Source organism: Necator americanus, chromosome IV (genome assembly GCF_031761385.1).
Source record: "Necator americanus strain Aroian chromosome IV, whole genome shotgun sequence".
NCBI classification, from domain to species: Eukaryota; Metazoa; Nematoda; class Chromadorea; order Rhabditida; family Ancylostomatidae; genus Necator; species Necator americanus.
The window spans coordinates 18357642-18368805 of record NC_087374.1 but is presented as its reverse complement, the minus strand read 5'-3'; the positions used below and the strand labels follow the sequence as shown (position 1 = coordinate 18368805).

Genomic DNA, 11164 nt, shown 5'->3' with positions numbered 1-11164 from the left:
AACACTGGCACCGTGGCGGACATGTGGAATAGCAATGTATCGCCGAAATCAGCAGAAAAATAATAGTGGCAAGAAATGTATGCTTCGTCATTAGGTGTTCTCCAGCAGCATATTCTATGCTGCAAATAACGAAATAGCGAGTTGCTTATAGTAAATTCGAAGCCACATGCAGCACCGGTGGCTCACTTCACATGAGACATGGTGGTTCACTGGATACACACATATTTGAGTAGAAACGTAAGCGAGCGAGTACGTGACCACGGAGACAGGAAGCTATTTTATAAAGATACGAATTCAAAGTGAATGTCATGAACTTCAAATATTCAAATTGAAACTGAAACTGCTCCATCTGTCACTCATCGCATGAATTATGCTCAAAACTCGCGTCCTGTCCAGAATGCATGAAAATCCAGAAAAAAGTCATTGAATGGGAGGCAATGATAGTGCCCATGGTTCGTCTGGCGGTTTTTCTCTAGCCTTTTCTTTTCTTTTTTGAACCTACATGATGTGGAAGGTCCATTTCTAGCACCAGACAGAGTTTATTGCATTTAACTTCGCAAATTCTGCTATTTTTTCGAAGCAGAGCGAGGGAAAAAGCCATCAGTTCTCATATTACAGTTTATTGGATCTATAGTATAAGAACGAACTATGTATAGCGTGGAATTTCCACTGCACATGTTGGAAAGACAGCATGCTCTGAGAAGGACGATGTTCGAAACATGGCAATTTTGGGCGATTACCAACAAATTTGGTAAAAACGACCACGTCTTTCAGAAAACGCCATGGAGAAATATTAGACTTTTTACCTTTCGCAGTCAGCTTGGTTCTATGCTCGTTACGAATTCTGTTGATAGGTCTCGTCAGTAACTGGAAGGCAAAGAAATACACCGCTTGCCAGAAAAAGTCCTTTGGGCAAGCGGTGTTAATTTCAGAAACATCGTTCAGGCAGAATTAGAATGTTCAACGAGACGAACAACAACTCTAACAACATAATACTCATGTAACGATTGTAAATGAATGAATAGGAAAATCAATGTTTCTGCCCAACCTCACAAAACATATGTTGATGCGGCTAAACGAGGACATGAAAAGTGGACAATTACTGTGGTTAGGAGACAGGCTCTTTTTCTGAACATAGTCATTGCAATCTATATTTGAGGAATCTGTACACTTTGCGGACGTGTTTTTTAATGCCAATTTTTGAAGCATATCAGGTCAACAAAGTCTCCATTTATTTGGATTCTATCTGTATTGAATATTGAATCTCTATATTTGAAGTCTCTAAAGGTATGCGAACGAGAAAATGAGGCAATTAATCCGAGAAATCCCAGACTTTTTCAAGATTACTGTAAGTTTATTACATACACAACATGCTTTACGATTCATTTTTTTTTCAAAATTTTATTCTGTTGTAAATTTTCTCAATGGGTCCTATGTACAGTTAGCCATACTATGCTAACTGTTGCAGAAAAAACGAGGAAATAAGACAAAGAAGAGAAAGAAAAAGATTATGACCCCATTAGGAAGGAACTATTAAATTTTTCATCATCGCTTGAATTCTTCGAAAAGAATGGAAAGAAAAGCATTGCTATGAAAAGAAAATTTCATTTCTGCGGCAAAAATTTGCAGGAATTGTCACTACTTTATATTATTACTAAACAGTGAAGGGAGCGAAGCGAGAACCACAAGAAGGCCGGCATTAGCCGGACGTTCAGACTGGAACAATAATACGAGATTGAGATAAATAAAACTTAAATTGAATGAACAGCTGACTTGATGGACAACAACAAATGGATGAATTGAAGGAAATGAGGGAAACTTAGACACACTTCATCAACTAATGCTGAGGAATGAGTCGAAAGTGTTGCTTTCTCAAGCTCCAAATTCGCATTACTATAAAAATAAAAAATCGACATAATAGTTCATAGGTCAATAGGTTATTTGAAAGAGAATCTTTGGCTCTACAATTAGGCACTGTGTTGGTTTATTAATTTCAACGGTTTTGTATTATCGTAGCCTTAAAATGGACCACACGGTGGGAAAACCGAACGCTTTTGACACCCTTCGTACAAGCAGAAGTTGATTTGGAAATCGATTCATTGCTGACCGTATCTGTGCTCATCATTCTCTAATGCATAAGAAGATCTTGTTTTCAATAGAAATAATTAGCAGTGAAATGTTATTGTTATTCGAGAGTATTTTGTTATTCTATAGTTTATTATTTGAACATTTTTTGACGATCAAGTTGGTAAATTCCAAATGAAATAGAGACGAAATGATCCACTTGTTAGCATCTAACACTTTCCAAGAAATTTCTCTGGGAAGTCCTCATCTATTTTCAGTGAAGAAAAACATCTAGTAGCAGACATTTGGTAAATGAAAGAGTGAAAATTATCCCCGACAAATACAATATATGGAGGGACATGTTGAGTAGGGATCAGTAGGTCGAGAATGAATCGCTATTCAAACTAACTTGGCTATGTCACCAGCGTGCCATCGATGCCATCAGCGTCACTTACCACAAGAGCACGTGGGGCGGGGTTTTCCTCGGGGAGGAGGGTTCAAGTCCTCAAAATTTTCAATTCATTTCGAGGCTCCTCCTTCGATGTTTCTAATACAACACATAAATGGGAAGATGAACTTAATCATCCTCCGAAGTCTCGGTTAAAGACATCACTCAACGAATCTGGGGTGGTGCGGGTTTCAGATGGGTTATGCCTTACGGAGTCGTAGATTATGGAGAGGGGGGTGATTCCATCCATTTTTTCCTAATTGCCGTAAAAACGGCCACGAAGATACGGCTTCGAGCGTTCCGGTGCACTATTCTCTACAAGGAATTCGACTGGAGCGCGCCAGCCTTGTGCATGCACCGCAACTTCCGGGGCCGTTTTTTATGGCAATTAGGGAGAAATGGACGGAGTCACCCTCCTCTCCATAATACACCACCCCAGATAGGGGAACTATATAGGAACTCTCCGCCTGAAATCCGCACCACCCCAGATTCGTGGGATGATGTCTTTGAATTACCGTACTAGCGAATAAAAGCTGGTTAATTTTTTCCCGAGCAAACGATTTTCCCAGGTTCTTATGCCCGTCTAAATGAAGACCCTTCCTCGTTGTTTCTAGAGAAATTGTTGTAATTAATTTTTCCGAATAAAATAATAATAATAACAATAATTTTAATGATAATAATAATTTTATTTTGTTTCTCATCAGGTTGATCTAGAAAATGATTAAAAAGCGTGCACGGCATCTCTCGGATCTCAGATGATGTGGTCGGCTTTGCTTTTGAATTATGTTTCTGCGTTAAAAACTTTATTGTATTCTAACTTTTTGAAGACCTCTTAGGAGCTCAAAAATGAAAAATGTTATTTCTACAAAACATCTTTTCTGCTCTAAAAGCTTTTTACTCATGCTTTCGAAATGGAATACTTACATACAGGTCAGTACGGTACCTTAGCGATAGTAGATCACCCGATCACGGATGATTTTGGACTTCTTTATGTTTGATGTGAATAACTTACAAGGAAATAACTGAATTATTGGTTTTCTTGAGACTAACACTTTTAGATTTTTCTTGAGTAAGATCCAACTTACCGATACTTATTTTTGCTGGTTTTTTTCGTTTTTATGTTATTTAGTGCGCAGGTCACTTTTTTTGAATAATTCAAGTAAAGAAATGAACGAATAAACTTGTAAATAAGTATGACTTATTACATGTATTTTCATGTATGTATTTTCTGCATATGAACGTGAATCATGGCAAACACATGTAACAAGGCAGGAATAATACAAAACAGAAGGAAAAAAAGCGAGCATGGATAAGACAGCGTTTGAAGATTTTCATCACAAGTTTCAACTTTTAGTTGCTTTAAATTATCGCACTTTTTGACGCGTCTGGCTCTGCAGAGGGGGGGGGGGGGCACATTACGGCATCACACCTGCATTATAACTCAAAATCTTATAGATTAACTGGAAACTGGAAGCTATCAAAATCTGTGAAATTGACAAAATGAATTTTTCTCGTACATCAACCAGACATTTTGACGTTAGCCAGAAAACGGATAAAGTCCTGCTAATCTCCGATTTTTACGTACTCACCTCAGCAGTATATGTAAACACAAAGAAAATCGATAAAAGTCGTCTTCCTCAAACCAAAGCAATCTTTATCTTTTTTTGCTGTTTTAGGATTTTCAACTAACCTACTGCTGGTGGAGAAAAACTGGCGTCAATTGTGTGCTTCGAATCGTTGTTCACATAAAATTTGATGAAGTTTCCATCAGATATTATGTGAATGATGATCTCAATGTACAGAAGGAGTGAATCGGAAGACTGCTATGACTGCGGCTTTATAGGTGGACGGTACATATATGTAACAATGGACCGTCCTAGGTACCATGTTCCGGCATCAGGACTTAGATCATACGGCGAGTGATGCCGCTAGCTGCTAAGAGATTGAAGTTTGACTCAAATGAACCTGAATGTGGACCCTAAATTTCCCTTCAGTTCTTTTTCTGCAACATCACAACTTCACTCTTTTTTCAACTAAAAGCTAATATTAGTGTGAGTCGAGGACATTGAGAGTTTTCCCATTACAATTGCTAACATTCATTGGAAGAAAAGCAAAGTCGTGTCCTATGGTCTTAATCTATCTTTCAACCAAACTTTAGATCCTTCTTTAGTAACAGTTCAAATATTCGCACACAAAGATCTCTTCGATCTTTGATTTCGAGTTAATCGAGACCCCAAGAAATTGTCCTTGAAAAAGTGCGTCATCGATCGATGCAAGAAGTAGCAGTGAGACGGCGCGAGAGCAGGGGTATCAAAATAAAATAACAAATCGGTTCCTTCTAACTCTTTGAGTTCAACCTTCGGTGAGATTCTAGGGTACATCACGATGTCAGAAATTCTCATTATTGCTGGCTCATATCAGTAATTGTGAGATAAATACATTGGAAATAAAAGGCAGTAAAAAACCTTGAATATCTTCAAAAAGATCAGGTTTCTCTTACTTGCGATATTAATTCATTTATTCAACAGCATAATTTGCGACGCAAAGCGATCGTACAGCATCAAGCATAATTACCTAGGTACCTCTTCATCATGCTACGACTCAGATTAAAGGCTGTTGAAGTCTTGCTTTTTTTTTTCTTTTTTTCATTCTGCAGTACATTTACGCTTCAAAATTCTTTTAATTCCAAACAAAAAGCCAGTGAAAGCATCGAAGATGCAGTTTTCGAATGGATACCGTGATCGTGAATGGATAGCTCCTGCGGCTCCTTACGCCTGGAACTGTCATGCGGGTGGTTGTTCTTGTCGCGGTAGACGCATGTGAAGTTTTTACTGCCGATTGCGGCTCCACCGAAGCAACTTTCCAAGTTCAAAGAGCTTGTGACAAGAAATACTATTCCAGTATCCCATTACTTGCGGCACAACCTAATGCATCTAACATAACTCTCGAAATTTTTCAGCTAACTTGCATTTAATTTTTTGATTTGGGTCGTCCTTCAAATAAGGGAACTGAAACAGATTCCTGAAGAGAATATTTTATTATTTTTACTATCAATTTTTATTTTTATTTTTATTTTATGAGTTCTTAGTCCCTTTTAAAGAAGAAATTCACAGATAAATCCAAATAAATCCAAATCCAATAAATCCGAATTTCTGATAATTGTTGAGAAAAAGAAAAAAGGATTTCGACAAGGACTTGATGGATGTTTTATAGGCTCATGTTTTCTAGGTTCTCGTCCTTAGTCGTCCATAGATTTGAAAGGGAAGCCTGGTCGGCAACTGTGCAATTTAAAAATCACTGCAGCACACTATAATATAACTGGATCACTGAAGCCTGCATTCCTAATAAGTGCTGGGGTACCCATGAGCGACCAATTATTACTAGTGTGGAATATTTGCTTTAGATTGGTTCAGACCGTGAATGCATAGGGATGTGCTTTATATGGCAATATTAAAAGTCGTGGCCTTGACTTTTGTGACAACTAAATTCAAACTTTTCATTACAGTGCTGTAAAGAGGCGGACAACCAACCAACTGAAGAACTTTTACGTCATTACATGCTGTTTCATTGTGAATGGGACGGTTGCAGCAAAGGCAATTTGCGATGTGTATGGGAACTATCGATAAACGTATAATAAGTGCCAACGCTGGCTTGAAAATTTTCTAGCGGCGATTTTTACTTGCCTGATTGCGATCGAAGTGGACACCCTGGTGAGCTTGATAATGTCGCTTTAAAATCACTGGTTGAAACTGAGATCCCAAACTGAGTAAAAAGAAATAACACTCTTCAAGCTACATGGTCAGCAGTCTAAAAACATCTTCAAGAAATTGGGAAGGTTTGCAAACAGGATATATGGGCTCCGCATCTATCGCAGCAGACAATGCCAGGCCACTCGCAGCAAGTTTAATCCAGGAAGAGAACAGGGCAGCTAATCTTGGAGGCTTTATCACATCATCCATATTCTCCAGAAATAGCACCATCTGATTTCCACTTATTCCGACCGATGGAACATTCTCTGAGGAGTAAAAAATTTCAAAAATATCCACGAAGTGCGAGCTTACTTAGAGTCGTATATTTCCTCAAAGGAGACGAAATTTTACGAACAGAGGATTGAAACTCTACCTACGAGATGGCAAAACATCCTGCGCAACTATGGAGATTACATAATCGACAAAGGCAAAATCAGTTGTAAGTAGATTCGTTTTTTATGTTCCCTCTGAAGTAATTGATTAAGAACAAAAGTTCAAGATCTTCTTAGGCCACTTTCTGGCACGAAATCGAGCAAAACGTCATCAATCTCCAAGTCCTCTCTTCTTGAAACCTCGGCATTTGATAGTGTATTTATGTTTTCTTTTTATGCCAACGAGGTTTAGGTGAAACTTTTTTATTGGCCTGACGTTTCGACAAACTCGTCTTTTTCAAAGGCTTGAAAATACTTCGAGGTCTTTGATACCATGCATATCCCATCAAACTCCTCCTCTCTCCTCGCCAAACCTCGATATTGTTCCAAGTACACCACGCAACATCTTAAAAGGAAAACAACTGACCAGTTTCACCGACTAGCGGGGTTGGTAAACAACCGCGTTCTTAAAGACTGTCACCAAGACGAATGAGATCTACGCGCTGTGCAGTATCCTTAAGTACTGGTGTCTGGATAACGTTAAGGAACTGCATTTGGGGCAATCTTATAACTCACAGAGTGTTACGAACGGCAAGAAGTCATTGGTAATTGATAAGCACTCATTTTCGTTATTCATGGACGGATTCCTGACGGAAATCCAAAATGTTTCCAATGCCTTCCTAGCAGATATTTCTTTCTCGTGCGCTAATATCGTACATTTTATTTCAAACTCATTTCCATCATGCTTATCATTTTTGTGGCGCTCTAACGGTGTCATCGAACTCCCTCGCCTTTTACCAGCCAAATGTTCCTTGATACGCACGCTCAGCATCCTCCCAGTTTCTCCAATATAAATGGCGTTGCACGTTAGGCATTCTATTTGTTAAATAACTCCGATGTTCGTGCAATCATCGGCCTTACCGAATGGACAAACCATGCAACATTCTGACACGCATTGCCTGTCGCTTGATGCTGTCGTTCGAAATGTTCACCAAAACAACATCATCTTGCAGCTGTGCTCGCAAAAGAGTCTGGTGTATAGCAGCAGTTAAGGAGTCAGAGACGAAGGGGATCCAATAAAAAGTTTCACCTAAACATCGTTGGCATAAAAAGAAAACATAAATACAAAACGTCATCGTTTTCTCGAAGTTCCTCCAACCCTTTTTCTTCAGTGAATCTCGAAGAGTAACTTTCGTCCGTGGAGGGAAACAAAGACGGTGTTTTTGGGATATGTAATGAAAGATACGCAGCCTATTTTTTATTTGAACTTGGTGACTTAAATGAATCTTCGAAGATATGATGAAATATCTGCTTAACACCGCTGAAGTAAAAAAGATTAAAAAAGATTCTGTGTGCATTCACATTTGTAGGCCCTATAGCGCTGACAGCAAAAAATTTTCACAGTCAAAAATGTTTGCAGCTCTAAAGCTGTAATTCGAGAGAATGACACCTCAGGTGTCATATGTATGGGTATTTACATAACGGATTTTATGCCGGCAAAATATCACATATATCTACACCTATTTATTCAATCGGTTGTTTTTAGAAGAATGAAATGAATGATGATATTGCCATTTTTGCGTAACAAGAAGTATTCACATAACAATCAAGCCTTTAGGGCAACCGCTGCTGAAACTCATCTTCCACCACTTCTATTATATTCGCCTATTTGCTTCTGATGCGTTACGTTTATTTTCTATTGGCGAGATTTTACCCCATTGGTGGTAATTTTAAAGTGTATGAGACTTCTACACGTATAGATCAACAACAATAGATGTAATTGAAAAAATATGTTCTCATCACCAAGTGTGCCCCATAAACTACAAACTCTGGCGCATTCGCGTGAATGGTCGCTATGAAGTGACGCCTTGGGACCCTTACTCGCCTCTGCAGTACATTTAGAGCAGCCGCCATTTAGAGCGTTTGCCTCGAGACTGTATCTTAGTTTAATTTGTTACTGAGGATTTTTCCACCTCTTCTCCCTCACCCTCTTCGGAAAAGTGAGAAATAGTGAGAAATAAAGTAGTGAAGAAAAATGAAAAAGTGAGAAATAAGGAGTACGGTGTTTATTTTTCAAGAACACGGCGCAGATCTTCTTCATAATTGTCAGGGAAAAGTACTGAAAGCGCAACCGCATTTCCAGAGAATACACAGACGTTGAGGAGGACCTCAAGATCCCCATCCTTGCGTTCTTTAGTTCAATAATTACTCCACATTTCCATTGAAAAATTACATATACGACTTATATCCTGGAACAAAAGAAATTAAAAAAGAACATACATACTTACTTACTTAGATACTTAGATGACCCGTCTTCACTGGACGTGCGGGCCCCACCATCTCTTCCACTCGTTTCGTTCCTTCGCCATTGTCATCCAAGATGTTCTCAAGTTTCGTAAGTGTCGTTGACGAGGTTCCTGAGCCGTATCCAGCTGAACTCTCAGCTGGTCCATCCGTGTAACGAACACATCACCCCATCTCGTTGGCAGTCTCCCTCGAGGGCGTTTAGCATCTCTTGGGATCCACTCTAGCGTTCTTTTAGTCCATCTATCGTCGATTCTTCTCATGATGTGACCGGCCAATCTGTGTGTTGCGTTCGATACATATTCCGCTGACGGGACATTCCTCTTAAGTCGGAGCGGCGAAGACCGGCTAGGTGTTGTGTGCGCCGGTTAAACTTCAGAAAGCATCTCTCAAGAGCTCTGTGGGTGGTAAATAGCTTCCTAGACGTGACAGCGGTGTCTGTCCACGTCTCCGCTGCGTAACAGAGCGCTGGAGGAACTGTCGAGTCGAACAGATGGGCACGAAGATCTTGGTCCGTCAGTTGGTCCGTAGCTTCCCTGACGGCTGCGAATGCTGCCCATGCTGCTCTCATTCTTCTATTCAGTTCTTCCCTCAAGTCGTTTTCCATGTTCATAGAACGTCCGAGGTATACGTATGACGAAGTTTCCATGATTCGGGAGCCTTCAAGTTGTACTCCTCCGTCCTCGCAGTAGGCGTTCTTCATGAACTGTGTCTTCTTTCTGTTTATTAGCAGTCCTATTCTCTTTCTTGGTTCGTTCAATTCGTTGTGCATCGTTTCTGCTTCATTGATACTGCTCGAAAAGAGAACTATGTCGCCCGCGAAACGAAAGTTCGAGAGAAATCTTCCATCAACACGTATTCACTTTTCTTCCCAGAAAAGTGATTTCATTATCCATTGCAATGCAGCCGAAGAAAGTGTGCTGATATAAAATCAGGTCCGGGGGCTGTGCCAGGTTTCATGCTCGACGCTTTCATGCTAGACGTGCGAGTCCCGTCTTCGCTCAGCAACGCTGCTAGCGGAATATTATATTCGCGGAAGTCTCTGCGGCACTTTTTTAGACTTGTTCTTCATTGTGCTGCTTCCAGAATCTTCTTCTGCCTGTATTTCAAAAGATCCTCTTGCAACGCTTTTCTGCAGCTAGTGTTTGCTACTAACCGCTCAATGTGCGATGCATTCGGATGAAGCCTCAAAGCCCTTCTTCTTTCCAACAATTCCTAGGTGGTCTTCGAAATTCGATCCAAGTTTGTCATGCGCGACTTCGAGGCACGCTCAGCACAGGCTCTTAATCCTCTGAGCAGCATCTCCTAGTCCACGTTTGGGTCCACCTCAATGTGTCAGTCACCTTGGGACAAGGAGTCCTTGAGTACGCAATCGTCGTAGACGACTTCTTTTCTCCTTCGTTGCCGATAGCAAATGTTCTTCTCCATCGTGTGGCTAAGTCGTATTTTCGCACGAAGGAGACGGTGATCAGAACCACTACAAAAGGATGGTACTACTGAGACGTCAAGTAGAAACCACCCCGGTTGGTGAGCATGTGGTCGATCTCCGCACGAGTCGCGCCATTGGGCGATTCCCATGTCCACCGACGATGATCCTTTTTCATGAAAAGAGAGTTCCCATGAAAGAGGCGAGCGGCGAGACGATTGCCATTTTCATTCCGGTCCCCTAGCCCAAATCTTGGAATCCTGTATTCCTCTTCTATGGTCTTTCCTAGTTTTGTGTTGACGTCTCCGACAACGAATTTGTAGAAGGACTTCTCGTTGCAGATTACTTCCTCCAGCTCCTCGTAAAACGCGTCCAATTCGGATTCATCAGCTGCTGATGTTTGTGAGTAGCAGTTGATGATACTGATGCGTTTTTTGGCGCAGAGGGCGGAGGCGAAGAATGAAGAATCGACAAGATGGACGACAGATGGGTGCACAACAAAACCAACACCGCCTACATTTCGCGACGTAACCTTCTCTCCACGAATGACGAGTGTACCGTCACTCATCTGTTGTACATCGCTCCTTCTGCATTTGGTCTCCTGCAGAGCAATCACGTGAAATTTGATACGCTCTGTAGCTCTGAGAAGGACATGCAGGTCAGCGTCTGTGGACACTGTTCTCGCGTTGTAAGTACACAGTCTGAGACACTCTCCGTGGCGAGTCGTGCGTGTGTCACCTTGGTCCAGAATCAATGACGTCCTGAGCAACCTGAGATTTGATCGCTGCTCACCGGTTGCCAT

General features: G+C 40.7%; 2 protein-coding genes across 2 annotated transcripts; both read right to left on the bottom strand.

The window, feature by feature from the left end:
- Window positions 1–9195: 9195 nt before the first annotated feature.
- On the bottom strand, window positions 9196–9708 carry RB195_001791 (uncharacterized protein; the record flags this gene model as incomplete). Its single annotated transcript, XM_064198735.1, has 1 exon — window positions 9196–9708. One exon carries the CDS (start codon window positions 9706–9708, stop codon window positions 9196–9198), a length of 513 nt encoding a protein of 170 aa, XP_064054616.1.
- A 721-nt stretch (window positions 9709–10429) lies between these two features.
- RB195_001790 (uncharacterized protein) lies at window positions 10430–11164 on the bottom strand (the record flags this gene model as incomplete). The annotated part of the gene is made up of 1 exon (XM_064198734.1): window positions 10430–11164. One exon carries the CDS (start codon window positions 11162–11164, stop codon window positions 10430–10432), a length of 735 nt encoding a protein of 244 aa, XP_064054615.1.